The sequence below is a fragment of the Harpia harpyja genome, chromosome 9, assembly GCF_026419915.1.
Source record: "Harpia harpyja isolate bHarHar1 chromosome 9, bHarHar1 primary haplotype, whole genome shotgun sequence".
NCBI lineage: Eukaryota > Metazoa > Chordata > Aves > Accipitriformes > Accipitridae > Harpia > Harpia harpyja.
Genome location: NC_068948.1, coordinates 11,764,453 through 11,788,788, shown reverse-complemented (window position 1 = coordinate 11,788,788; position 24,336 = coordinate 11,764,453). Strand labels below are relative to the sequence as shown.

General features: G+C 41.9%; 1 protein-coding gene across 3 annotated transcripts in view; it reads right to left on the bottom strand.

The window, feature by feature from the left end:
* Positions 1–24,336, bottom strand: part of PEPD (peptidase D) — a 176,274-nt gene that overhangs the window by 135,202 nt on the left and 16,736 nt on the right. The window contains exons 1-3 of one of the 3 annotated variants that reach the window (XM_052798250.1): positions 9,526–9,608; positions 3,967–4,150; positions 2,545–2,672 (exon numbers count right to left, since the gene is read on the bottom strand). In XM_052798250.1, the coding sequence (XP_052654210.1) occupies positions 2,545–2,672; positions 3,967–4,150; positions 9,526–9,542 (329 nt within the window). In that variant the 5' untranslated portion in view covers positions 9,543–9,608. Of the gene's footprint in view, positions 1–2,544; positions 2,673–3,966; positions 4,151–9,525; positions 9,615–24,336 lie in introns of those variants that run through there. The other 2 variants (XM_052798251.1, XM_052798252.1) reach the window with 2 other exon arrangements.

Here is a 24,336-nt window from a genome sequence, read left to right as displayed (position 1 = left end):
TACAATTACCCTCATAAGAATTCTGAGATTGCTACCTTAAGAGGTTGTGGGTTTTTTGGAGAACATCCGTAGTCCATGAGTTAAAATAAATCTCGCCTCCCTTTTAAAAGTGCAGAGTTTATTTTGGCTTGAAGGACTTCTGAATGGTAGCCTTACAGCTATTTACAGATCTTTAGAGCATACACATTCAGCAAGAAGTCCTACAAGATAAGCAACACTTCCAAAGAAGTGGTAGTCACCCTCAACACCGGTACTATGTAGTGCTGGGTCCTTGGCAGACCACAGCCCAGGGTGGTGCGTTCATCATCTCCGCGTTCACCTGTTCTGCAGAGTCCCCAGGCAGCACCTCAGCATGCAAAACTGTTCATGAAAACAAGTGCAGTTGGCGAGACTAAAATAATTACAGTGTTCATGGTCTCATTTGTAAACTAATAGTCTGTTCATCTCCAAGCAAATGCTCTCAGACACTTCATTGCAGTCTTAGTTTGGCCAAAATCAATTATGAAAGAAGCCAAGCCACCCCACTTTTGCATTACTTCAAGGCAAAAAGATTAACCCTTCTGACTGCCACATTACCTAAGCTACATTTCAAAAACAACTCAAATATGCGTCCTTCAGAAGTGAAAGCACAACAATACATCAAAATACATTTAGTAATACAGTAGTACCAAAATAGTAGTAAAGAGCCTTCTCCATTAATTTTAAGAGAACATATGCATTTCTGCCTAAACTCATATAGCAGACTCCCACATCTGTCAAATAGAAAGCAATATAAACACCAGGCAAAGCAAGTGCACCCTGTGCTATGAACTAGAAGACCAGCTGTAGACCTCTGTTAAACACCAACCTCACAAATATTGTACAAGGCATTGAATTGATTTGTGCTTCGTTGATGTTAAATGAATGTTTCTTCAGCAGGTAGATAGTGCCTTCCACATGCACAAAAACAAGCACTTCCAAGGCAAACTATAGTAGATAAACAGCAGCGGATAGAAGGCAAACCTATTTGTGTTTTTCTTTCAGTGCTAATTTTGACTTAAAATTGAGTCTTCTGGGAAGGAACACAATCCCTAGCTGTGTGCAGTACCCCCTGCCAACCAACTTATGAAGCAGAACTGCTACTGACTCACAAATGAGTTATTCATCCATCCTCCTTCTGACAAGCAGAAAAAGTACATGACCACAGCTGACAGAAGAGAAAACAAAGATTCAAACCGAGGGATTCAGGAAGGGTAAGGAGGAGAATTTAGAAAACAAGGATGCTGTGATAAAGACAATTTGTTATACTCTGCAATAAGATGCAACAATAAACCACTTTTAACCAGACTTGTTATTGGTTCATTCACAGAATTACAAGTGCTGCACAAACAAATCATAAAGGCCACCATTTATAAACACCACAATATTTTATTTGAAAATGCAAAATGAGACGGTGGAATTTCAATAATATTTTTAAGCCTTTTCAAGATTTCAGATTAGGCACAATCAGCATGGGTAAGAAACAGCTGATTTGAACTAGCAGAAGAGAACTTAGGAGGAGGAAAAAGCTTTGTCTATAAATGGGAACAAGCACCACTAGGGAACAGACTTTAGAGAGTACACGTGGGGGTTAAACAGAACCCACCCTCCCAGACAGGTGCAGCTCTCAGCTGAAATATTTCAGACAGCAGTATTCACATTTTTATGCTATCACAAACAATTTCAGTTCCCAGGCAGGTCTAAGACAGTGATACTCATATAAACTCTCTAAGAAGACAGCAGCCATGCCCTACCATATGGTCTGGCACAGTTCAGCATATGGGATTGGTTCCAATTGTTTTCCTTTTCCCAAAATTAGCATTAAAATATAAGTGATAGCTTCAATTAGAAGCTAAGCAACCTGAGCTCAAAATATTAAATTAGAAGTAATCTAATGTTCTGAGACAACGCAGACAACAAAAAAATTTACAGTTTGTTAGAGGTGATAAATACAATTAAGACTGAGAAAAGAAATGAACACATAAATAAATCAATTCCTCCACTACTGTGGCACTGAGCAATATTTACTACCAATGTGGATAGAGAGAGATATGTTTATGGCATACTCACGGAACAGAATTAAAAATCGCATTCCCCAGTCTGTCAGTTCATATAAAAAAAAGTATCAAAGAGGCTAAATTACCTTCCACCATTCAAAAAGCTTCATTAGCTAAGGTGGCTGCAAACTGGTAAAGCAACTTGAAAAAGCCTGCTTTACTATTTAACTTGTTCGGTCTTAACACAAGACTTACTTTTCTCTATGGCTCAGCTTCCTTTCATGGATACCATGAGATCCATGGATTCCAATTCTAAAGGTATTCTCTACCAAATGGTGGTGGATCATTTGATATCATATGATCGATACCAATTGATCCCATTTTGTATCATTGTATGTACATATCACTACAATTCACACCAAATTATTTGGTACAATCTGATTAAAATGAGATAGCATTCCAGCTCTACAGACAGTTACGTTATATGAAGTACTCAGATATATCGGAACACAGTTAAAAGACATCTTACTTTCCCATCCAAACTGCATAGCTTTCAGGGAGTTGTGGAACAAAAAGCATGGATCTTCCAGTATCAACATCTACTGCTCCAAAGCAGCCTGCTTCAGTTACTCCAAAAGTCCAGTGAAAGTAAGATTCCTAGGTTAAAACAAAATATATTCTTAAAAGAAAACCCTCACTTCTACCAGCTCTAAAAAACACACTACAGTACATACTAATTCCTACTTCCACATATCTGAAAGAGATCTCTCTCACTTTTGGAGAGGGGGAAGTGGTTCAGGTCTAAAGCTTTTCAGACTGATTAGTTTTAGGTTACAATAATACAAATCCCTCTGTTGGCAACTGGAAAGGATCAGAGATTAGTAAGCTACCATAAGAAATAAACAGGTCAACTCAGCACAATAAACATACACCGCACAATAACATAGATTCTTCCAATCTAGAATTAGGGAACATAGTATCAGGAAGAAATAATCATGTCACATGAGACAAGGCAAAAGCAGAGCGCAGCTTCATTGGGTTGTGATGGCAGAGTGCTGAAGTGAAGACCCAGCCTCCCCCAGAGAAGAGGAAGCTGCACTAGGAACAGCCTTTAGCCAAGAGTTATTTTAAGAACAAGCAACCAAACAACAAAACACCTAACAATACAGAGATGAATTTTGGTAAGGACAGACATATGTTCTGATCCCCTGAAAGGTGCATCTCCTCCAAAACCAGACCAATAACTACATTAAGATATGTGCTGTCTAGATTACAGTTTATTCTATTTGTTTCTTCATAACATACAAAAGCTCAATTAAATTCACAAAACAAAGTACTGTAGCAGCCATGCAAAGTATGGGGTATGCATAATTAGAGTTCTGTTATGCCAACTTCCCCAAAGACTATGAATGCGTTCAGCATGACATTAACAAGTTATTAAGTCCTATTTGTGACAGAAGAACACACGGGTACTTAAGGAGGAGTCTAATTTGAGAAGATGCATGTTGTAAATTCTAAGATACATCCTGCTTTGTGGAATATGCCATTTACAAAAGCTTGAAATACACTTTTCTATGAATTAATTCAGTTTAGGTCCACTGTAACATGTTTCACTACAGAAGGAAGGTTATTTTTTGGGTCACAGACAAGACTGAAAAAACTAAGAAATATTCCATTGCTGTCTTTAATATTACATTAAACACTGGTAGGCAGTAGGGCCTTGAACAGGTTTAGGCCCTTTAAACCAGATAATGAGCCTGCATACTAAAGCGCTGAAAGAGAGAGTAACTCGAAGCCGAAGAGGTAATGTTATGAAGAAGCCAATTTATTTAAGTGAAGCAAGGCAATGCGCACATGAGAGATAAAGGGAAAATAATTAAAAGTCATTAAAAAATTCATGCAGTTGAAGAGAGTTTCTTAATTTGATTTTAAGTTTTGATTCAGCTCTTACCTGGCGAAACACGATACCAGTATCAGTACAGTATCTCTGGGTTTCTTCTCCACCCTGCAGCAGAACAACTGAATTCTTCTGGACATCCTTATTCTGTCTCAGGCGATCACACAGTCGTCTTCTATTCAAGGCAAAAAGCGCTACAGGAACTTTCAAGGTCTCATTTCCCAGCCAAAATGAGGGTCTAGAAAAGATCATTTTTTTTTTAATTGACAATTAATGGAAGACAAAGACAGTGGTTAGTGTGATTCAGATGCACGGTGTTTGTTAGTCTAGAACACAAAAGGAAGTTTAGTTCAACTCTACAAACAAGATGCTAATCACACAAGGGAAAGAGATGCTGTATACATGGATCATTCTTAAGCGATGATCAAACATTGCTCATACAACTACCAAAGGAAAAAGATGGCAACAGGAGACAGGGCTGGCTGCAGCTATGGCCCACAGCAGGTCACTTTTACATTCCTTTAGGTAAAGCAACACGAAAAGTAGATGCAGAAAGTGACAACAGCCTAGGTTGGCTGAGTAAAGGCAAAACAGGAGAGAAGAAAATGAGTTCTGGGTTACTGAAAACAGAAGTGGAAGGTTACATTAAGTCTGGCAAACTTCAGCCAGTCCTTCTGGGAAATGTTCAGTAGCTGAAAGAGGGACTGGAGAGAAAAGATGACGGATATTAGATGCAGGACAACAGCATTTCCCATACTCGCACAGTATCGGCAAATTTTTTTTCTACGTACATATGTTTATTCTTGCATGCATACAAGCGGCTTCAGCAAGTGACTGAACTCGCACACATGGCCACAGGAGCATGTCCCGGGTACCAGTGACCTCCTGCTATACATCACTACTTGCCCCTAAGGCAGCACAAATGTGCTGAGGCAGCCCAGAAAGTTTCTGAAAGATTGTACTCAACAGACCTGCAACTGGGAGAGTACAGTTTGAAAGTAGAGCGCTCTCCCTTAAAATAAACCGGTTATTAAGCAATTTAAGGTGTTTAAAGTACTATAAGAATATATTGCTGATTCATTCACTTTCGTTATAGGCCCATACCTGCACTTTTTGGAGCTTTACCAGTAGAAGCACAGTAGCTTGTTGTAGGATTTTTTTTTTTTTTTTTAAATCAGGTGAGGAGAGAAGAATCTAAGAGCATTCCCTTTTTTTTTTTAATGTTTAACATAGCAAAGCCGTGCTTTGGAGCTTCAGTATGACAGATGAATACTGTTTTATCAATAAAATCCTATGATTTAAGTCCAGTTTGTCCCTCCACCTCAGCTTCTCTCAGCTTATTGAAGACTGACTGGGTGGCTGGTCATTTTCTATCAGATATGCTTCTAGAACAGATGACAGAAAGGTGCAGTTAAATTGTTACTACATTAAGATGACAACAAATGAACCACCAAGGGACTTAACCTTAGAGAAGCAGAGCTCCGCATCTTAATTATTATATAGTTGTCATAGGCAATCTGAAAGGTAACCTTTGATTTACAGCTGCATAAAGTAACCTCCTGAAAGACTTTATCAGCATCAGAAATGTAAACACTATAATTTCTTACTGCAGACACAGCATAAAAGAGCTAATAAAATATTTTATTTTACTTGTTTATAACTACTTGATATAACAGCATAAGTAATTTTAGAAGGTGAAAGACTGCTCTTGCTAATCCAATTTTCAAACTATCTGCCTAGGAGTTGAGCTGATGGTGCACAAAACCCAAATCTGTTTATTTTTATTACTTCCCACACACACCTGATAACCCAGCACCATGGCAGGTGATCACTACAAGGGCTGCAGACTACTTATTGCAGCACATCAGCATAGTGTGGAAGGACAGCATAAGCTTTTGTTTTGGGGTACTCGTGCCTGTAGGAAGAATGAAGCAAGTTCATACAATCCTAGCAAAAAGCTACTGAAAGTTTTAAATCAGATAGCGAACCTTAAACTAAATACGAGCAAGGCTCATATAGGTGCAAAGCTGTGGCTCAGCAACTCAGCAATGCACAAGAGGTTGAAAACGCCGTTATCCAAGCAAGATCACCCCCTGGAGTCACTCCATGCAGGAGCCTGGAAATCATATGCTCACCTTATTGCAAGCATAAAAGGGAAGAGAGAACATCATCAGATACCCTTATGCCATAGGTTGCTCTCAGATCTTTTTATCTGCTGATAAAAAAGAACAAACCCAAAAAAAGGCAGAGGTGGTAGCACAACCTGTCTTATGTTTTGCTTCAAAGGAAGGAAAAAAGTCACCTTCATTGTAATTTTACCCTCTTCACAAGTTTGAGGGTTTTTTGCTGTGATTTAAAAAAAAAAAAAAAAAAAAAAAAAAAGACTCTGACCTCCCTCTTTCTCCAGGCCTGCACCCTGGAGCTCACAGGAAGCTACTACAAAGGCATATTTTCATCTCCATTAAGTTTACTATTAATGCTTTTATTGCACTTAAAACCTTTGACAACCAAAATGAGACTCAAGGAGAAATAATGACGTCAGGCAGCAATTCCTACTGGTAGTCTCACTAAGCCACTTAAGAGCGTTTTTTACTGGGATCTTAACACTCAAGCTGAAATTCATTCTGGTGCAAAATGATGGTTCTTCTGCACATTTTATCTAAGCCCATGGCAAAACTATGTTCTTCCTTACATATATATATGTAACAGATTCCACTTTCCCTGCTTGAATTTGATGCCACAATATTCATCAACAGCAGAATTTGGCCCTGTACAGTTGTTTTGGACTTGCACAGTTTTTTCACAGGCATGACCTTGGTCTCTATTTTAAGGCTGCTGTAACAGTCACAGCAGCTGAGCATACTGGACCCCACAGCAAGGGTTGCAGGATGCAGGAGGGCTGGGCTGAGTGTTGTTGCAAATATTGCTCTGTTCCTCAGGTTCTCTGCTGAGCACTCATATGTTAATTCATGCCTTGGACAGTACAAGCTTGCCAGGCAACAGACCTACTTTCACAACTGAAATTCTGCGGAGAAAACCAGCTAGGTTTCAGAGAGGACTCAACTTAGAGAATTTTGCTTCCTCCACAGACTTTGTTCTCTATTTCCTCCAGCAAGCACTCAGACACCAAACTGATGGCACCCTCACGGGTGGACTAACAACATGGCAAGACACCCACAGGTGCTGCTCTGCCTGCAGAGACTGGGTCACCCCGCACGCATGAGCCCAGTGCGAGCTTTCCACAACTTGCACAGAAAGCTCTTTTCACAGACTAGCACTGACAGAGAAATTTAAGTTTTACACAAAAGAGTATGGCTGTACACCCGGCTTTCTAGTGCAAATAATGATTTAGGAAGAGAACTCTCACAATACTCAAGATCACAAGAAAAGTCTTCACCCACAGGACTGGCTGTATAACCATCGCTCTGTTGTGACCACTGCCCTGTTACTAAGAAATACATGGCAGGTAAGTAGGTTATGTCTGGCCTGGTCTTTTTTCCATATTCCTTCCAGCCCAACTGTTACACACCCCTGTTACTACGCAGTACTGTCTACGCCATGACTACTATTTAGCACTTTTTCATTGTCAAATATAAGATTGCTATGCCACTTGTAGTAAGTTGAGTGGGTACATGCATGCAACTGCCTCACATTTGAATCAACCCTGCAAAAACACATGCAATTACAGTGTTATCAGCATAAAACTCTGTTATTTGCCACCTAACAATATTACCACACAGTTCTTTCTAGAGAGGGAATTACAAGCTTTCAATTTTTGTCTGTGATCTCTCACCACACAGTTTATATCACACAAGACACACAAATATCAGAATTTAATTAGTACAATACATTGGCTAGTCCTTCAAGGTGTTTCTTCTGCTAGTGCAAGGACGGTGGCATCTCCAGCCGCAAACTCAACTCAAAACTCTCATGCAGAGTTATACATTTGATAACAAAGCGTATTTAATGCAAGCACTGCTTTGTGGTGCATACCTCTTTGAAGCTATGCAGGCTTCTGCAAATAAGCATTAGTCAGTGTCAGAAATGGCTACTTGCAAGACCAGGACAGGACAAGTCAAGCTCAGCTTCACTCATTTTCTCTAGTCTGGTACCAGAATTCAGCCACTGCTCAGTCTGGTAAGGGCCTCCCACGGTAGCTGACAGCTTCCCTGCTGGCTGTCACACACAATTTTTATGATCACTTAGGCCCAAGGCCACACAAGAGCTCTCTTATTATACTGGAAGCGAAATGTAGCTAGGAACATTACACTACATCTGTTTCTTTAAAGGACATTTTTCTTTTGCTTGGAACTGTTGATTTTTCAATGCCTACTTCAGAAGTTTTGTATTTTCAGAGAGCTTACATTTTGTTACTGCATGATCCATCTAACATTTTGGATTTGTTTTGATGCAACCACCCCAACACACTGGTAGCCAAAAATCCTATTTTATTTCTGGTTTTCCCACCATTTTTCAGTTAACCTTTTGTACTTCTGTTTTTTCAGAAGAAAATTCATGGACTGCCATTTTTGTTCTACTGAGGTCACACAGACAGGATCCAGATCTCAATGAAGATGAAAAACCACTGAAACTACTTTTCAAGAAGTTATCATTTGTTTGTTGACTGGGCCTTATTTATTTATTTGTTTGTTTTGAGTAACAGTGATCAACATCAGCTTGAAGTCTAGCCAATTTTTAATGCTGTTTCCACATCAAATACGTTAAAAGGCCTATGCTAACAGCAGCACGAGCAAATAAGCGATACAACGGAAACAATAAAAGCAGCTACAGCTGTTTAAGGCGTAAACTGGATGTTTTCTTCACGGCGGACTTGGTGCTCCTTGTAAATAAGTCAACAACTTGAAGTCCTGGCCCCGTTCCATGTCCCACCTACCTACCCCAGCCCAACCGCACTCTCCGCAGGGCCGGGCAGGAGCGTCCCTGCACAGGGAACACCTGGTCAGCGCTGGGGGAAACCAAGGGCAGGAGAGGACCGCACAGGGGAGCAACCTCCGCCCAAAGACGAAAGAGTCAGAACCAAGTCCCAGCGTGACCAGTTTTTGGCAACTATGAAAAGTTCCCCCCTCATTTTGATACATTTTTAATGGCACCTTCTTAAAGCACTGGAAGAAATGGCTGAATTTAGCTATAAAACATGGGAGAGACCTTATGCTAAGTAATCCACAGCCACCTTTAAGCATGATTTCCCACCCCTAACGCAACTTAAAGGATAACCCACGGCTCGGGGGGACGCACTGCCAAGCCGACCCGGCGGACAGGGCACCCGTGGGGCCCTCCACAGCTCCCTCGCCGCCCCACGCAAAAACTGCTTTCGTTTCAGCGAAACAGCCTGCCGACCCGCCGGGCCCGGCCCTCCCCAGCCGGCTCGGGGCAACCGCCGCCCTGCAGCACCCCCGACCCACCCGGGCCCCTCAGCGAGACCTCACAGAACCGAGCCGCCGCCGCGTAGCACCCCACGGAGGAGGGAGGGGGGACTGGGGGGGGAGGAGCCGGGAGGACGCGCAGCTTCGCCGCGGGCCGCGACGCAGGGCCCGGCGGGCTCCTGAGGATCGTGGAGCGCCGGCGGTACCGCGACCGAGGAGCGACGCTTACCCCGCCGCCGCGGCCATGTTGCTTCGCCGGACTTCGCCTGTCACGTGACGGCGGGGCCGCGCGAGCCGGGCCCTGGCGGAGGGGCGCGGCGGCCCCGCCTCAGCGCGGGGAGCCGATGGCGGGGCGGGGCGAGCGGCCGGCCCTGTGAGGGGAGCCGGGCCCGCGGCCCACAGCGGGCCTCCAGGGTCCCCTCCTCAGGCTTTCAGACACAGATCTGGCAAAGGAAAGACCCCGGCGAGGGCCGGGACTTGGGCTCCTTGTCACCTCAGGGGTGGTGTTCATTGGGAACGCTCTGCAGCTGCGCCCGAAACCGGAGAGGTGGTTTGGTAACCATCACCTCAGGTGTGGGCTTCTTGTACAAGAAGTCCTCGAAGCTAAAAGCTGTATAATGGAAATACAACCTTTTACAGGGATTGCTGTCTTTTCCAACAGAACCTAAATGAATGGTTGCTCAAAAAATACATGTAACGTGCCGTGCTGCTATAATCCCTGTAAGAGATGCTTTCCACTTGCATTTTGAAATGGAGAAGGTGTTTAACAACAACCTTGAGGCATGGTCCGCTGTAGTCAACACCAGTCCTTGGACTCATCCCAGTCTGCTGAATATCGCTCTTATTGACACAGATTTCTTCAGAACTCGAGTTGACCTGTTTTTGCCTCAAAATTATAAGCTACCTGAAGAAACCAACAATTTATAGGCCAGGGTTCACGTGGCCAGTAACTGCCATACAGCAGCAAAAGAAAATACCCAGTAGCATGAAATACAGGATAAAGAATGGGAGAGAGGAGCTCTGCTCTGTGACCTGAATACGTTGTTTCACTGCTCTGTGCCTCAATAAAACAGTGATAAGTACTGCTCTGAGCTGGCAGCTCGTCCCAGGTACCGCTGCCCGCCCTTCCTGGCAGGAAAGCACGAGTCCTTGCTCTGCTGCTGCTGAGCAATGCCACTTCTCTGTTGTTCTGGCACTGATCTCAAAAGAAAGTACTGTGAGACTGTGAAATATTTGGCTAATGTACCTGGAGGGTCTGCTTCCACCACAAACGCTTGGGAAAGAGAGAGGAATGCAGGGCAGCGAGAAGAGGAGGCAGGAGAAGGATCATAAAGTACCTGGAGCTTGAAGTTCATGTTTGTTATAACAAATCAGTGCACTGTTATTAAGAAACGTGCATGATTAAACCCCTTTTTTGGTTGGCCAAATTGTTGACTAGAAGTTGGGAGAAAACTGCAGCTACTCATGCACAGCTGGCTCTGAAGTAGCATGTGAAAGCTGCAGGGCAATCAGAGGGAAAGACTGGTTTCAGAAAGTCTGGAGAGGAGTGTGTAAATTAAGAAAACTAGAAAAGTCAAGTAGTCATCCTCTAGCTCTATGTTTTTATGCCCAAGGGTCTCAGACCTTTACTACAAAATATATAATGAAAGAATCAGAAGCTTCTTTCACAGACTGCCCATTTGACAAGGAACAATACTGATTTTTGGCTCCAGATTAATGGATAAAGCTCCATTTTAGACATTATCATTGATAAGCTGTTGAATTTCAAGGAACTTCCTTCAGTTCATGCAGACTGAACAAGTTATTTAATGTAAACTGGAGCAAAATATTTTACCGCTTTCAGTCCCCTAGCAGTGCTCTCTTCTGCTTAGAGTCCAACAGGATTAGCGGGAGGAGGCAGGGAAGCTCACTTTGCCTTTTCTTCTCCTGTCAGGAGTAGAGAGAAAAGACTAAAGCCTTCAAGGCACTCTTCCAAATACTGTCATTAGTGGCTTTGGGCATTCATCCTTCCCAGTTCCTCTTTGCCTACCCATACACTTGCCGTCCTTAGAGAAAAGGTCTCCTGCATTGTAGTATCTGCTCTCTAAAATGGGTTTTCTGCGCCTCTTTGTCCTGTTTATTTTAATTTCCTCATCTCTTCCCCTTGGTCATTTTACCCGCCTTCCAAAAACAATCACTGAGATTTAGAAGAGTTACCTGCATTGTATTAAATCTCAGCAGAAAATAAGACTCCATTCCTTAGGAAAAAAACCCAAACCTAACATGTTTTATTTTATTTTATGTTGTTTGTTACCTAAAATATCCTATTCTCCTGTCTCAGGATTTGAAAGAATGAAAATTCTGCACTATGCACAAATTAAACTCATTTGCAAGGTGGCTATACTGGCAGCCAGTTGAAATGCCAGCCACAGGAATGATACTGGCAGCCAGACTGGGAGCAAGACCAGCTTTATTGCACACATAGATAATTCTGATTCTTTCTGCACTGCATTTTACTCTGCAACTGAGATAATGCAGGGGTAGACCTTAACATCCGAGAGACTAGTTTAGAGCCTTTCCCTCTAAAACAAGGTTCGACTGACCGTTACTGTCACTTATCTCCCAGCAGAACTTCTCTCTGTGGTCAAAACCATCCTCTGTGATGTTGAAGGCCTGATTTTGCACTTTTGGCATCTTCAAAATCCCCACTGTAGCAGCCTAGGTGTACAAGAGATGCAACACTGCAACACGATGGGATTCTGCACTAGCTGGATTCTTGGTCAAAAATCTGGTTTAAATCTGCCGTGTGAGCACACAAGAAGCATGGTAAGGGTTCTCAATCTGTAACCATTACTCAAACACTGAGTAGAACAATATGCTGTTTAAATAGGGAAAATTCAAATCTGCAGAATGAGACAAAGCAAAATAAAAAAGCACTTGAACACAAGCATTCCCTGGCCTGTTGTGTCCTTGCATTGGGGAGGGGGAGTAACTGCAGTCTTGCTCTGAATCCAGCCAATGTCTTTCTGAATTACATCCAGCTGTAGACAGCCCCTGAGGGTCCCTAGGAAAATTTCCTTTACCTCACCTCTGAGACTCAGCTGTGTATCTCTGCCCAGCTCCTACGCAGTTTGTACTCCTGCTCCTCGTAGGACCTTCTGTCTCTCCTCAGGCTATATGTACTAGTTAGCCAAAAGTAACTAAATTGCATAAGAAGCTCTTTTTATTCTTATTGTAAAGATTTAAAACAACTCAAATTTTCTCACACAGACATTCATTCACCTGGCAGAAAAGACTTTGGAAATATTAACAGAAAAGTTACTGTAACAATTGGTCACTTTACACCTAGACAAGAGAACAGCATTGATAAATTGGTACCAGTACTTTTCTATTGCTGTTCATCTCTCTATATTTTAAGTGTTTATACTGCTGTCCAGGCAGGATCTTAGATTTCAGCACCGTCAGTGAGTGCATTTACAGCTTCTGTTATCCCAGCTGAAAAGAAATAATGTTAGGTTAATAAACATTCCTTATATTATATGAAAATTACATAACTGTTGTGAACACAAGTCAAGATATTTTCCCCTAGTTTTACAGTACAATAGATGAAAATCCAAAGTTAGCAGGGGCAGATGCAGTCCAAATATGAACTGGGGGAAAAGGAAAGGCGCTGCAGCTGTGATGACGGCATGTGCAAGGGGAGCATCACCCCTCCCTTCTGCCCTCCAGCCCAGGTTTGGTGTCAAAAGAAGAGCTAAATTACTCTCTGACTGCTGCACAGTGCTTGAGCTTTTCTCCTGCTTTGGGAAAATGCAGTTGATCAGAGACCCGATCACCTGGGGCTGGCATGAGGGATCACAGAGCTACACTGAGAACCACAGTAAGAAATCTTGAGCTGCTAGCGTCATGACATGAAATGGGGAACAGGGTCTAATGCTGAGTGACTAAGGTCAGCATAGACCCTCCTTAGTAAATCCTTACCTGGATATAAGATTTCACAAGTTTCAGCTGCTTTCCTAAATAGAAAGCTTCCATATGATACGTGCCATCACAAAACCAGAAATAACAGGAAATGGTGATTTATCAGCACAGCAGCTTTTCTAAGTTCAGCTGGATCTGTTTTTCTGCTGATTATTCCCCCAAATTTTTGGAATCTAGGACATTGCTGGCTGAGATGCTCTGTGACCTTCTTCACTTGGATGGGAGAGCACTGGCTAGGCAAAGAGCAACAGATAGAGTTTGTAGGTATATGAGTAAAAGTATTTCATACATTGTAGAATCAGCTGTTTGTCCAAAGTAATTATACAGTTTCCGATATTAAAATGTGTTAATACTGTTTTTTTTCATTGATTTACTATACATAGATCCCTAGCATTTCATCACTGAAAGATAGATGTGCTGCCTTTGTTTGATACAACAGCCACAAGTCTTTAACTTGGAATTAAGATTACAAGGTCCCTTCAAAGTAACAGATTGAACAAAAGCATCTGCCTTTGGCATTTTCATCATGAAACAATTTTGAGTAAATTTTCCCTCAAGCACTAAATGTATACTGCTGTATTGATTTTTTTGGATCTTGAAATAAAAGCGTGATTTTCCCAAAGCCTGCTTGAACTAAATTATTATAAAAGACAAGAAAGGTAAAGCATTACATTGCCTCATTACTCTCCCCATTGACTTTCACTTCAGACTAAGAAAATCTAGTATAGTCAAAATGTGTCCACCAAGAATTGGACACTCTAAGGTAGCTTCTCTGGCTATTGACAAAATTTTATAATTTTGGGGGTGGTGGCAGGGGGGTGGGGGGGTGTTGCAGTGCCTTAGTATAGACTCTCTCTGTTTCATTTAAATCAATCTGCCCATCTGTATTTATAAGTTGCTGCCATGGGAACCATTATCTCATAAAAATGTGTTAAAACAGTACTATCAAAACTGCTTGGAAGACTTCTTTTTAGTGGGGGTTTTGGTTTGTTAGGTTTTTTTAAGAATTAGCGACCAATGTGATGATCTCCGTAATGTTTCTCTAATATCTCTGCCAGCTTGAAAGAATCAATTTTTGTATATTGCAACACATTGTTTTGCTTCAATAAAAGGAGGCTTCTCAATGATTTTCAGTCTGTTTGCTCATATATTGTTTTTTTTGCTAAGCCACGGCCATGAAGGCACAGTTTACACCTGTCTCTGTGTCCTTTGCATAGTGCCAAGCACCATGACTCCTTTTTTGTTTTTCTAAGAGTTGTGTGCCCTTGTACTACATAAAAAAATGTACTGTGTGATTTTAGTCATGGCTAATTGCCAGCTATAAGAGATAAGCCACTAGCCTGTATTTTCTTTTTTATAACTGTTACTAGTTAGTATGATCGATGGACATTTTTGTTTATTCTAAGTAAGTTTTACAGAAAGTGCTGCAGTGAAATTTTGCAACACTGGGTTTAGGACATGAATGTAGTAAGTACCACTGCAGCTGTTACCCCAACAGCATTACCAATGTTACTGTAGACATATCTGAGAACAACATTCCTTCACACTATTCATGATTTATTTCCTCAGCATTTCTCATTTTCAGATGCACAGCCTTTTTCTACAAAGAGGAGTGGCACACACTGGTGATATTTTGAAGGGCAAAACCAAAGGTGCTTTGCACCATCTTCTAGAGTAGAAGCATGGGAAGAAGCTGATGAAGTTCCTGTACTGTGTGACAGAAAATTTCATCTAGCCTGCCCATATGAACATATGGCCATTTGTACAATGGGAAAGCATCACTTCTCATGCAAGTTCCCTGTGGTACCACAAATTTACCTGAACCCTTGCAATATATTGTACAGTTATAATACAGAACATGTTTACAAATCTTAATTTTTCTTTCATTACTGTCTGCATAATATACTCTCCACCCAGTGCATAACAAATCCCAAACAAGCTTATAATATGCTTATGCAAATATTTTCTCAAAAGATTAATGCCTTCAGGTTTTTGCAGATTACGATTCATATCTTCACACCGATTTAAAGTCAGATTTCCTACTTTTTTGGTAAGAAAATCCTCTTTAATTATTTACTGTTTATATGGAAAGTATTTTCCACTCCGAGATCTTGCATTAAAATTTTAAGCCAGTGGTTTATCAAGATCTGCATTTTGTTGATGATGAAGAAATTGCTTTCTCTTGCACAGACATGTTAGAGTTATCTGAAATGAGTTCTTTCAGGCTTTGCATGGGTAACATTTCCTTCTTCTGCCTGAAACAGTCCTACCCTCCTTGCCAGGAATGAAAGACCTGCTTCTTCTAATGCTGTTCTGTTGTGCGGCAACAGTCAGTCTAAGAGCGCTGAGTGACAGTGAGGTTGCCATGGAGCCATGTCTGCCACCGCCATGAACTCGGTGGTATGGCTGTTTCTGGCCAAAAGTCATCGGTGTTCCTGTCCCAAAGTGACTCCCAGGGTTAGCCCTCAATGCCGATGGCAGAAGATGAGATACACAACTTCCTATTCGTACAAGCCACTCATCTAATCTCTTTTGCATCCAACTGGAAATTTAACCCAGCTGGCTCCTGGCTTCAATTTAAAACCAGTGATAAGCAACTGGCCATCAGATTATCTAATCACAGTTTATGTCCTGTGACTGCAGCACTGTTTCAATTTGGTCAGACCACTTACACTACCTAGTGTCCAAAGCCCACTCCCATACGCAAGCTCTAACCTGGGAGCTTAGGAAGGAACAGAGGGGATTGTGCAATAACATGCTAGAGGAAAGAGAAGATAAAAAACAAGAGCTTGTGAGTCAGGGAATTCAATTATCTTTTGAACTGTAAAAAATGGCTATTTTACACAACCAGTCTCTCCCCAAAAGACAAAATACTGGCTTTCTCTCAGGCAGTGGAAACTGTGCCAAAAATATGCAGTGCACTATGTTAAACGCCTCTTCACCTTTTAATGAATCAACTGATTAACATGTATTTTAAAAATGGGTCATATTTACAGGCATTTTTCAAGGACTACCAATTTGATAAGAATGAGACTCGGTTTATTGCAGAGACACTCAGCCCTTGTTTCCAGGCTTGTACCTGTCTGCCCTGTGCACAGCTGCCTCGTGCTGGCAGCCTCCTTGCATATCTTAGGCTGGACACGGGTATCTACAAAGTGACCTGGATGCATGCATGAAAATTAGGCTCAATGAGATCCAACTTGGGCAACAAAAATAATATCCACAATCATTGTCTGTTTTTAACTTCAGTCACAAATGTAGACGTGATTTCTAAGAAATGGTTATTTACTGTCTCAAAAACTCTGTTTTGCTGAACTACCCTTTAGTTCTGTACAAGTTTAAACCATTGTGAGGACAGCTTCACTTGGTGTCCATCAGCATTAGCAGTGTTAATGTAATTTGTGCTAAGGCGATTCAGAAAGGAGGCTCAAAGAACATGTGTGGTTTAATTGTGTGTGTGTTTGGTATTTCCAAGCATCCTATGTTTCAGGTGGCATCTGTCTGCATCCTTGAAAATAAAAAGGCTCACACAATTTCACTAATGTGGTGCTACAGCTGTGCCATTTTTTCCCCCTTAAGCCCCGACAGGTATCTTTGTTTGTTTGTGTGCGGGGGCTCTGTTTGAACTGTTGCCTGGTGTCCTTGCTTTGTATGCTGACAGGACAGGTGATTTTTTTGTTATGTTTTTTTTTTTCCATTTTCAGAAGATGTGGGAAATTTTTGCTACCATTACTGTTGACAGCAACAACTCTTCTAGTCCAGGCTGGCATCATATGATGGTCAGAGATAAAGAATTCAGCTTCAGAAAATAACATGGGTTCTTACTGAGTTCCAGAACTGGGGAGATGCCAAGCAGCAGCAAAATGCAGGCTTCACCCTGGGATGCTGTCAAGTTGTAGCAGGCAGCCTGCTCTCCTCCAGCCCCAGCTTCCTTCCCAGTGAAAATATTTAGGGATTTATACCAAATATCAGGAGGTATAAAGCAGGTATAAACCAGAACTGTTCCAGTATTAAACGTGACAAAGCAGTGCTCATTTAGGACCTGACTTTGTGTGTTGTTTTACTTCCTACTAATTGCATGTTTTAACTGTGCAGCACCCCTTTCATGATACCGCCCTTCCCCTTTTGCATTGTATGAAGTAGGGGCAGAAAAGCATTAACACTTGCTGCTTTCCCAAGACTGAAAAGAGGTAATTTTCACTTGTTTCCAAAGTTATAAACAACAGAGAAGGAGAAACCTCTCCAGGCTCAGGCTTCTTTCTGAAATCACATCTTAGGGCACTTTGGTACCGTCCACCAGCTTTATCAGCGGCTCAGGGCTGCGCGCAGCTCCCTCGCTGTGTGAGGTTCTCCCAGTTTCACTTTTCTGCAGTAAGTATGGGAAAGCAAATCTCCGAGTCACACCACAAAGCAGGCCCGATGACAGGCTGACTAATGGTGCTTTGACAACATCCAATAGATTTTACAGAGATTAAGGTCTCGTCAGAAATTTGTCAGCAGTAGTTTAGGAAATACTTACTGAGGATTTGCAGAGTTAACAACTCTGTGGGTGTTTGCTGTTCGGCTATCTACATAAACAAACAGCTGGCACAGCTGGAATAAAATCAGCAAAGTTGTTACTAATTTAGACTCTTTGGGCATGTCTCTGCTCCAGGCACAGAAATGACTGTGCTGGAGCATACTGGTACCCCAGCTATTTTTAAACCACCTAGCTTGGTACCAGAGGAAGCCAGCTACAGCAGCACAGAGCTCATCATGCATTCATTTACCCGGCTTTTTGGCCCAAATACTAGTGCCAGCAGGATTAGCTAAACCCTTTTAAAATCAGGAAAAGGCGATACAAAGGACTTGATTCAGCAACAGTCTGATTCAAAGAGAAAACTCACAGTTGCTCACCCTAGGAGCTGTGACAGGCTGCACAGATGAAGACAAGAAGCTTGAATTTGCTGTAGTGGACAACGGGGAGGCAGGGACGCGGTAAATGTACTGGCTGCTGTGGGGAAGGGTCTGGCCTTCACTGTGAACCCTTTATGTCATTGCAAATGGAAAATGTCACATGGAAAAGAAGGAGACTCCTATTAATAAAGAGTCATTGGGGTAATGTGGAGTAGAAGAGGAGGAGGGATTGTGTTTGGACTTGTTTATCTGCAAAGAGCTTTATGTGCTGCGAGAGCTCTGACTTACTGCTTCTGGAAGATTTTTCTAACTTCGGTGTCAAAGTTCAGGAACCTTTCCCACATCCCCAGTGCTAGCTGGCAGAACAACCCCTTTGTTTCTAATAATTTCTTATCAACAGTGACTTGTTTTATGCATGTCACTCTTGCTCGTTAGGGGCTGGTCAGACAAGCAGGACAGGCAATTGCCCAAGGCAGTCAAATGCTCACAGGGTGATAACTTCTCTCTAAGAGGAAGGACATAGTCCCACGTACCTAATAACCTACTGACCTATCCCTAATCTTAGATTTATTCTTCATGCTAGCTTGAGAGTCAGTAAGACTAAAAAGTGCAATAAACAAAAATGTAAACTATAAAATGAAAACATTCAGTAAAATTCAAACCTCCACCACGAGCCGCACTGCTTGCTGAGATCACAATCTGTCAGAACAGGACTTGCTGAGAAAAGCAGTTTCTTGCAAAAGACTGCCTTCTTGTTCAGAATATTTAGGGCCATGGCTAAGGCGTGGATCGGGGCTAGGTCCTCAGAAAACTAAAGTGAAGACCACAGAGCTGTACATTAAGAAGCCTCCTAAAGCTATGCCAGCCAAGCCCAAAGGGGCCGACACTAGAAATTGTAACCAACTATTAACTGGAGAGAAGCACAGTCCTTACGGTGCACTGAAGAAAGAGTGAGGAATGTCATTGCTATGGCACAGTGCAAGCCTGCCAGACTCTAATGAGACAGGCAGACTAATGGGGGAAGGATATGGGAGATGTTCAGCAGGAGCAGGCCTCGACCTTGGAACTGAGCCCAAATTCTGTAGCGGAGAGTAATAATGAGAAAGGCAAGATCAAAGGAGACAGCTCTAACAAAGAGGCGAAAGAGATAGGTAAAGACACGCGAGCACTTACCAAGTACTTGGCTTCTCAGTCCTTTGCTTTGGGCTTGACCTCGTGTTCTCCCGACTCTCTCCCATCGTCTTTGTGAGCCTGAGCCCGCTGAGCAGGCACATCCTGTAGCTGAGCTGGTGCGGCACGCTGTATGCAGTACGCCTGCTTGATACATTCACAGCCATTATGCATGGGTAATTTTTATTACCCAGGGGCATTTCTCTTTTACATATCCCTAGCTACAATTTTACTGAAATAATTTTCTTTTTTATTGGCCTCTTACATTGTTAGAGTGCCCGTGATTTCCCCAAGGTTAGATGATGAATGACAACACATCATACAAAGACAAAATACAGGCATTTGCCAACTATAAAACGGATTTTTTTCATTTGATATGTTTCCTTTTCTTGTGCAACAATGATAAGCAACCTTGATGGGATCAACAGTACAAATAGAAGTTTAACAAGCTCTCCTCTGAATCTGGGATCACACAAAAAATAGATTCAGTAAAGATACTAGATTTCTACTAACATGATGGACCTTTGGAAAATGGATTAACCATTTTAAAGACAATTTCAAATACAATCAGCTGGGTTCAATCCTGCAATTTGTGCCTGGGCAGCCAGCTGGGTCCTTGAGAGGTTCCAGTGACTTCAGCAAAATCAGTGGGAATGTAGAGAGACAAAACCTTTAATCTCTACGCTATCAAATGCAGGCTCCACTCCTCAGCAGCTTAGGGGTCTCCTTTCCTCCCTTCTTTTTCCCTCAGACCAGGCAGCACAGACACCCTGCCAGTCACCCACGAGCAGGCAACGTGTCTCTTTCCCTCCCACCCTCCCCTCTCCTTGTGAGCATTTGATCACAGCAATAGCTCCCGGCCAACGCCATGCAGGAGGCAGCTTTTGTACAGACAGTATTTTCTGTTCAAACAGGCATTCCCAGCTGCTCCCGGGGAACAGAACATGAATATCATTGCTTTTCTGGCTGAAGCTATGTGATCTTAGCCAAACTTCAATCTGACCAATAGGTCTTTCCTTAAAAAGCCAGGGAAGAAGTAGCAAGCAACATGTGGGTGTCCACAGGCAGGTACTTGGTGTGAGAGTGCTGCCGCACCCGTGGATGAAAGGGGCTCAGGGATGTTCCACGGAAAGACAGTATTGATCCAAACATGCGAACTGACGTTTCCTCTCAAATACATGCAGACTGTATGGGCAGCAGTGATTTGGCCTTACGAAAACAAACTTAAATTCAGATTAGAAAAGTAAAGTAAAAGAGAGACAATCAACGCTACTTTAATATGTTAAATACTTCAAAAAAATCCAATTATCAAAATCTCCAAGTGAACATCGTTAGGCTTGCTGGCCTGAAGGTGAATATTTTTTGGTGGCAGAATGCTAGGATATAGGAATACCAAGTGCCCCAAACACTACAGAAATACTTCAAATCAAATACTGTACATCTACCTATCCACACAATATTGGAGGGAGAGCAGGTAGCCAATTTTATCTTGCTGTCTTCAGTCCTGGCTTGTTGCCCAAACAGCCATGCTGAAGGTGATGAACTGCCACCTCAGTTACTTCTATCCCCCTTTTTCAAGACCTGATCCAAAACTCAGTGAAGCTCACTGAAAGACTCCAACTGACCCAAGGCTTTGGTTGACCCTTGTACCCTAATTTCTTCTATTACCAAGATGGGGAAAAAAAGATTCTATTGTTAAAAAAAATTACCAGAAGAGAAAAAAACAGCAGAATAGAATTTCAAAGCATCAAGTGTAACTCACAGGGTTTTAAAGAGAAGAACTAAGCAAAAAGCATAAATAACGTGTAACCCAAAAAGACCTTAGAAACAAGTTATGTGCCTGAACTTTTGAACTCAGTCTTTCCACTGTACTATCATATATAGAAATGACATGACTGATGGACTTGAAAGCTACATTTCAAATTTTGCAGATAAGATTAAATTAGAGAAAACATCCAAACCATTTCTAATACAATGGAGGTGTTAGATTGATTATACTCTTGGATTAACAGATGGTAATTGCAGATACATGAAGACTTTTTAAGTCTTCAAGCAAAGAACCTGCAGAAGAAATAGCTATTATTTGGGAAGACACTGGAGCAATCTGCCTCATAAAATAGATAAAACTTACAGTGTAATATTGTTAAGGTTTTCAGCCAATGTACATATGAAATGAAAAATAGAGAATCAGATTGCTTAAGGAATAATGGAGAGATAAAAGGACCGACAGTTTTATTGTGTGCGGCACTGGTTAGATGTCACAGAGACTTCAATCACCAAAATGAAAAAATATTTTCACTATACCAGTAGCGAGCAGAGAAAGAGTAATGTAATTAAGGGTGTACTGAGACATGCAGTGTCAAACCTCTGCTATCACTTGGAAGAGCCAATACTAAATCAAGCTATTCCACACAGGGACTTGAGGCTAAGATGTACAACTGCCCACGCACAGCCAGCTCAAAGAGCACACGCAACCAGCCAGCACAACTCACTCACCGAGGAGTGGTAACTCAGGTGTTTGCGCCTGTCTTGCAAATACAGGATTCATGACTACACATCTTGCAGTATTCATGCCCTTCGTGAAGATCACACCTGGTATCAGGCTAGCACAAAATGTACAGCAAAGTATAAAAATACTATGTAACTCTTTCGCTAAGTTTTTTCAGACAAGTTGCAAATAGGAATCCCTAGCATTTCAGCATTAGGTGGCAAGTGAAAAGGATCCAAATGTAGTAGCTATAACATCTCATGATTGATCTAATGTTTCTGTGCTTGAAGTAGGCTTTTATATCCAAAGTTCTGCCAATCATATATAAATTGCTGACAAAACTATGAAAATGAAAACTAAGGGTTTAAAAATGCAGAGTTTTTCTTGAGCGATCATAATATTGATAAACAGATGGGCTGGGTGATATGAACGCACAAGCCTCCCCATACCAGGTGCAAGATTTCTGTTCTCGCCTACACGTACATAACCATGGTTGACTCTCTCACCCATGTTCCGTTGATTAAAACTATTTATTTGGGATTTTCTAAAGCCTTCATAAAAGCAGTGTATATGCTGTGGAGAAGTGAAATGATCAAAGTATTTGCAATAGCTACTACCTTGTATAGTCCTGGAACAATCAATATTGGTCCTAGTATGATCCAGCGTTACTGTGACAGACCTATGCTGTGAGAGCTTCAAGAATGGCAATGTTGGATTGGTTCTCAGAGCCAACAAGAAACAGATGCCACTCACCAGATTTTTTTTAATCTACAAAATAGTGTCCTTTTGTTCACATACAGCAATCATTAAGAAGCATTAAATCTTGATCTGTTTGTCACAAAAATGCTATGTGACTTCCAAAACTCTCCTTACCCCTGGCATTTGCAAAAAAGGAAAGTTTCCTGCTATTCAACAGCTTCCATCTAAATTGGGAATCCTCCTGACAAACTGGTGGCACAGTGGTGCAGGAGCACATACCAAGGGTTTGTGTAGAAGTAAGAGCAGCTTCTCTCCCACATGCAAGCTTTCCAAGTTTGAATTCGAGCATGGCATTTATTTGTTCAGATGTGGACAAATATGGAACCTGCTGAGAGAAAGCTAACTGGAAAATACCAGCTTAAAATAAGATCCTAATCTTACGTGCCTCAGACAGACCTCTTGAACATGGGAGATGTGAGTTCAAACCCTTTTGGGGTGAAGAAATCCCTTGCCTCCTGGCCAACACCACTTCATAAGAAGAAAATTCAAGTGGATGGCATTTTCCTGGGGACAACCTGTGGTAGCAGGGGAGTCCTGTGCAGACCTCGCCTCCTGCTCTGTGCCTTGCCCATCCTTGCAGTAAGAAACCAGGACCTGCGTTGAGACAATCTGCCTGAAAATCCTGCCCAAATGTCCATCTCTCCTGAAATCACTCCAATGTGCTAAAAATATTTTAGCAGTATCTCAGTTAGAAGTGATTTCTTGTATAGCTTTCTAAGCACCAAGATGAGACACCTGTGTTAAGGACTCAGGCTGTAGCCGTTAATCAGGAAAACCTCCCTCCAATGTGACCATGTCAAGACCTCCAGATCGTTCTCTAACACCATGGATTTCTTTACACTAGCTAATGGAGGTGTGTGCAGACATGTACACACGCCACTGCTTTATCTATTTCCCAGGTTCAGTCGTTGTAGCTTTGTGGGGCAGTGACCAGAAGAGAGAGCGCTGGATCATCCCCTGCAAGGGTCAGAGAGTTGTCGGCCACCGGGTACACGCAGCTGGCACTGCAGCAGCCTCCTGGGGAACTCCTAATCTGCCCTGTTGTGAAGATTGTTGTGACATGCCACTCAGAACTATGACAAGAGCAATCAAAAGACCTCCTTGCTTCAAATGAACCACCTCAATTCACTCCAGGGCCTGAAAACACTTTGGAGATGGAGCTGTTTTTACAAAAACTGCAAATTTTTACTCCTAACAGATTTGCCACCAAGTCTTATAATAAAAAACAACCCCCCCCCAAATCTTAGTTGATTGAAAAGGATGCTTATTTTCACTGCTGTCTTCCTGCTGAGTTTCCATTTAAATGTAGGCTTAATACAATTTTCCCCCATAAAACAAACTCACAGTCTGGAAAATAGGGAAGCTCCTCATCCTGCTTTATTGCTTAAACCAGACCTCCTGGAGACAGTTCTTACTTTGCAAGAAAACCCATGTTAACAGTGACAAATAAGACTGAGATCAATGTTTTATTAAGGCCAGACTCCTGTTACAACCTGCACAGATTATTTTAAATCATAGCCTTTGCGTCCAAATTACAATTTTCATTTGAATAGTATTTTTGGATAGAGAAAGGGATTTGTTCTCAGTGTCTGGAATCCCTGTTGGGGTAGCAAAAATATAGCAGGAGCTGTTGAGAAAGTATGCATTCTTATATTAAAACTATTATTCTGACCAGAGCTCGCATATGCGACAGAGCACATATACTTGTAGCTATCTTTATTTCCATTTAGATATGTTCTGTAGCAAAAGCAGCTTTGTCCTTGTAGC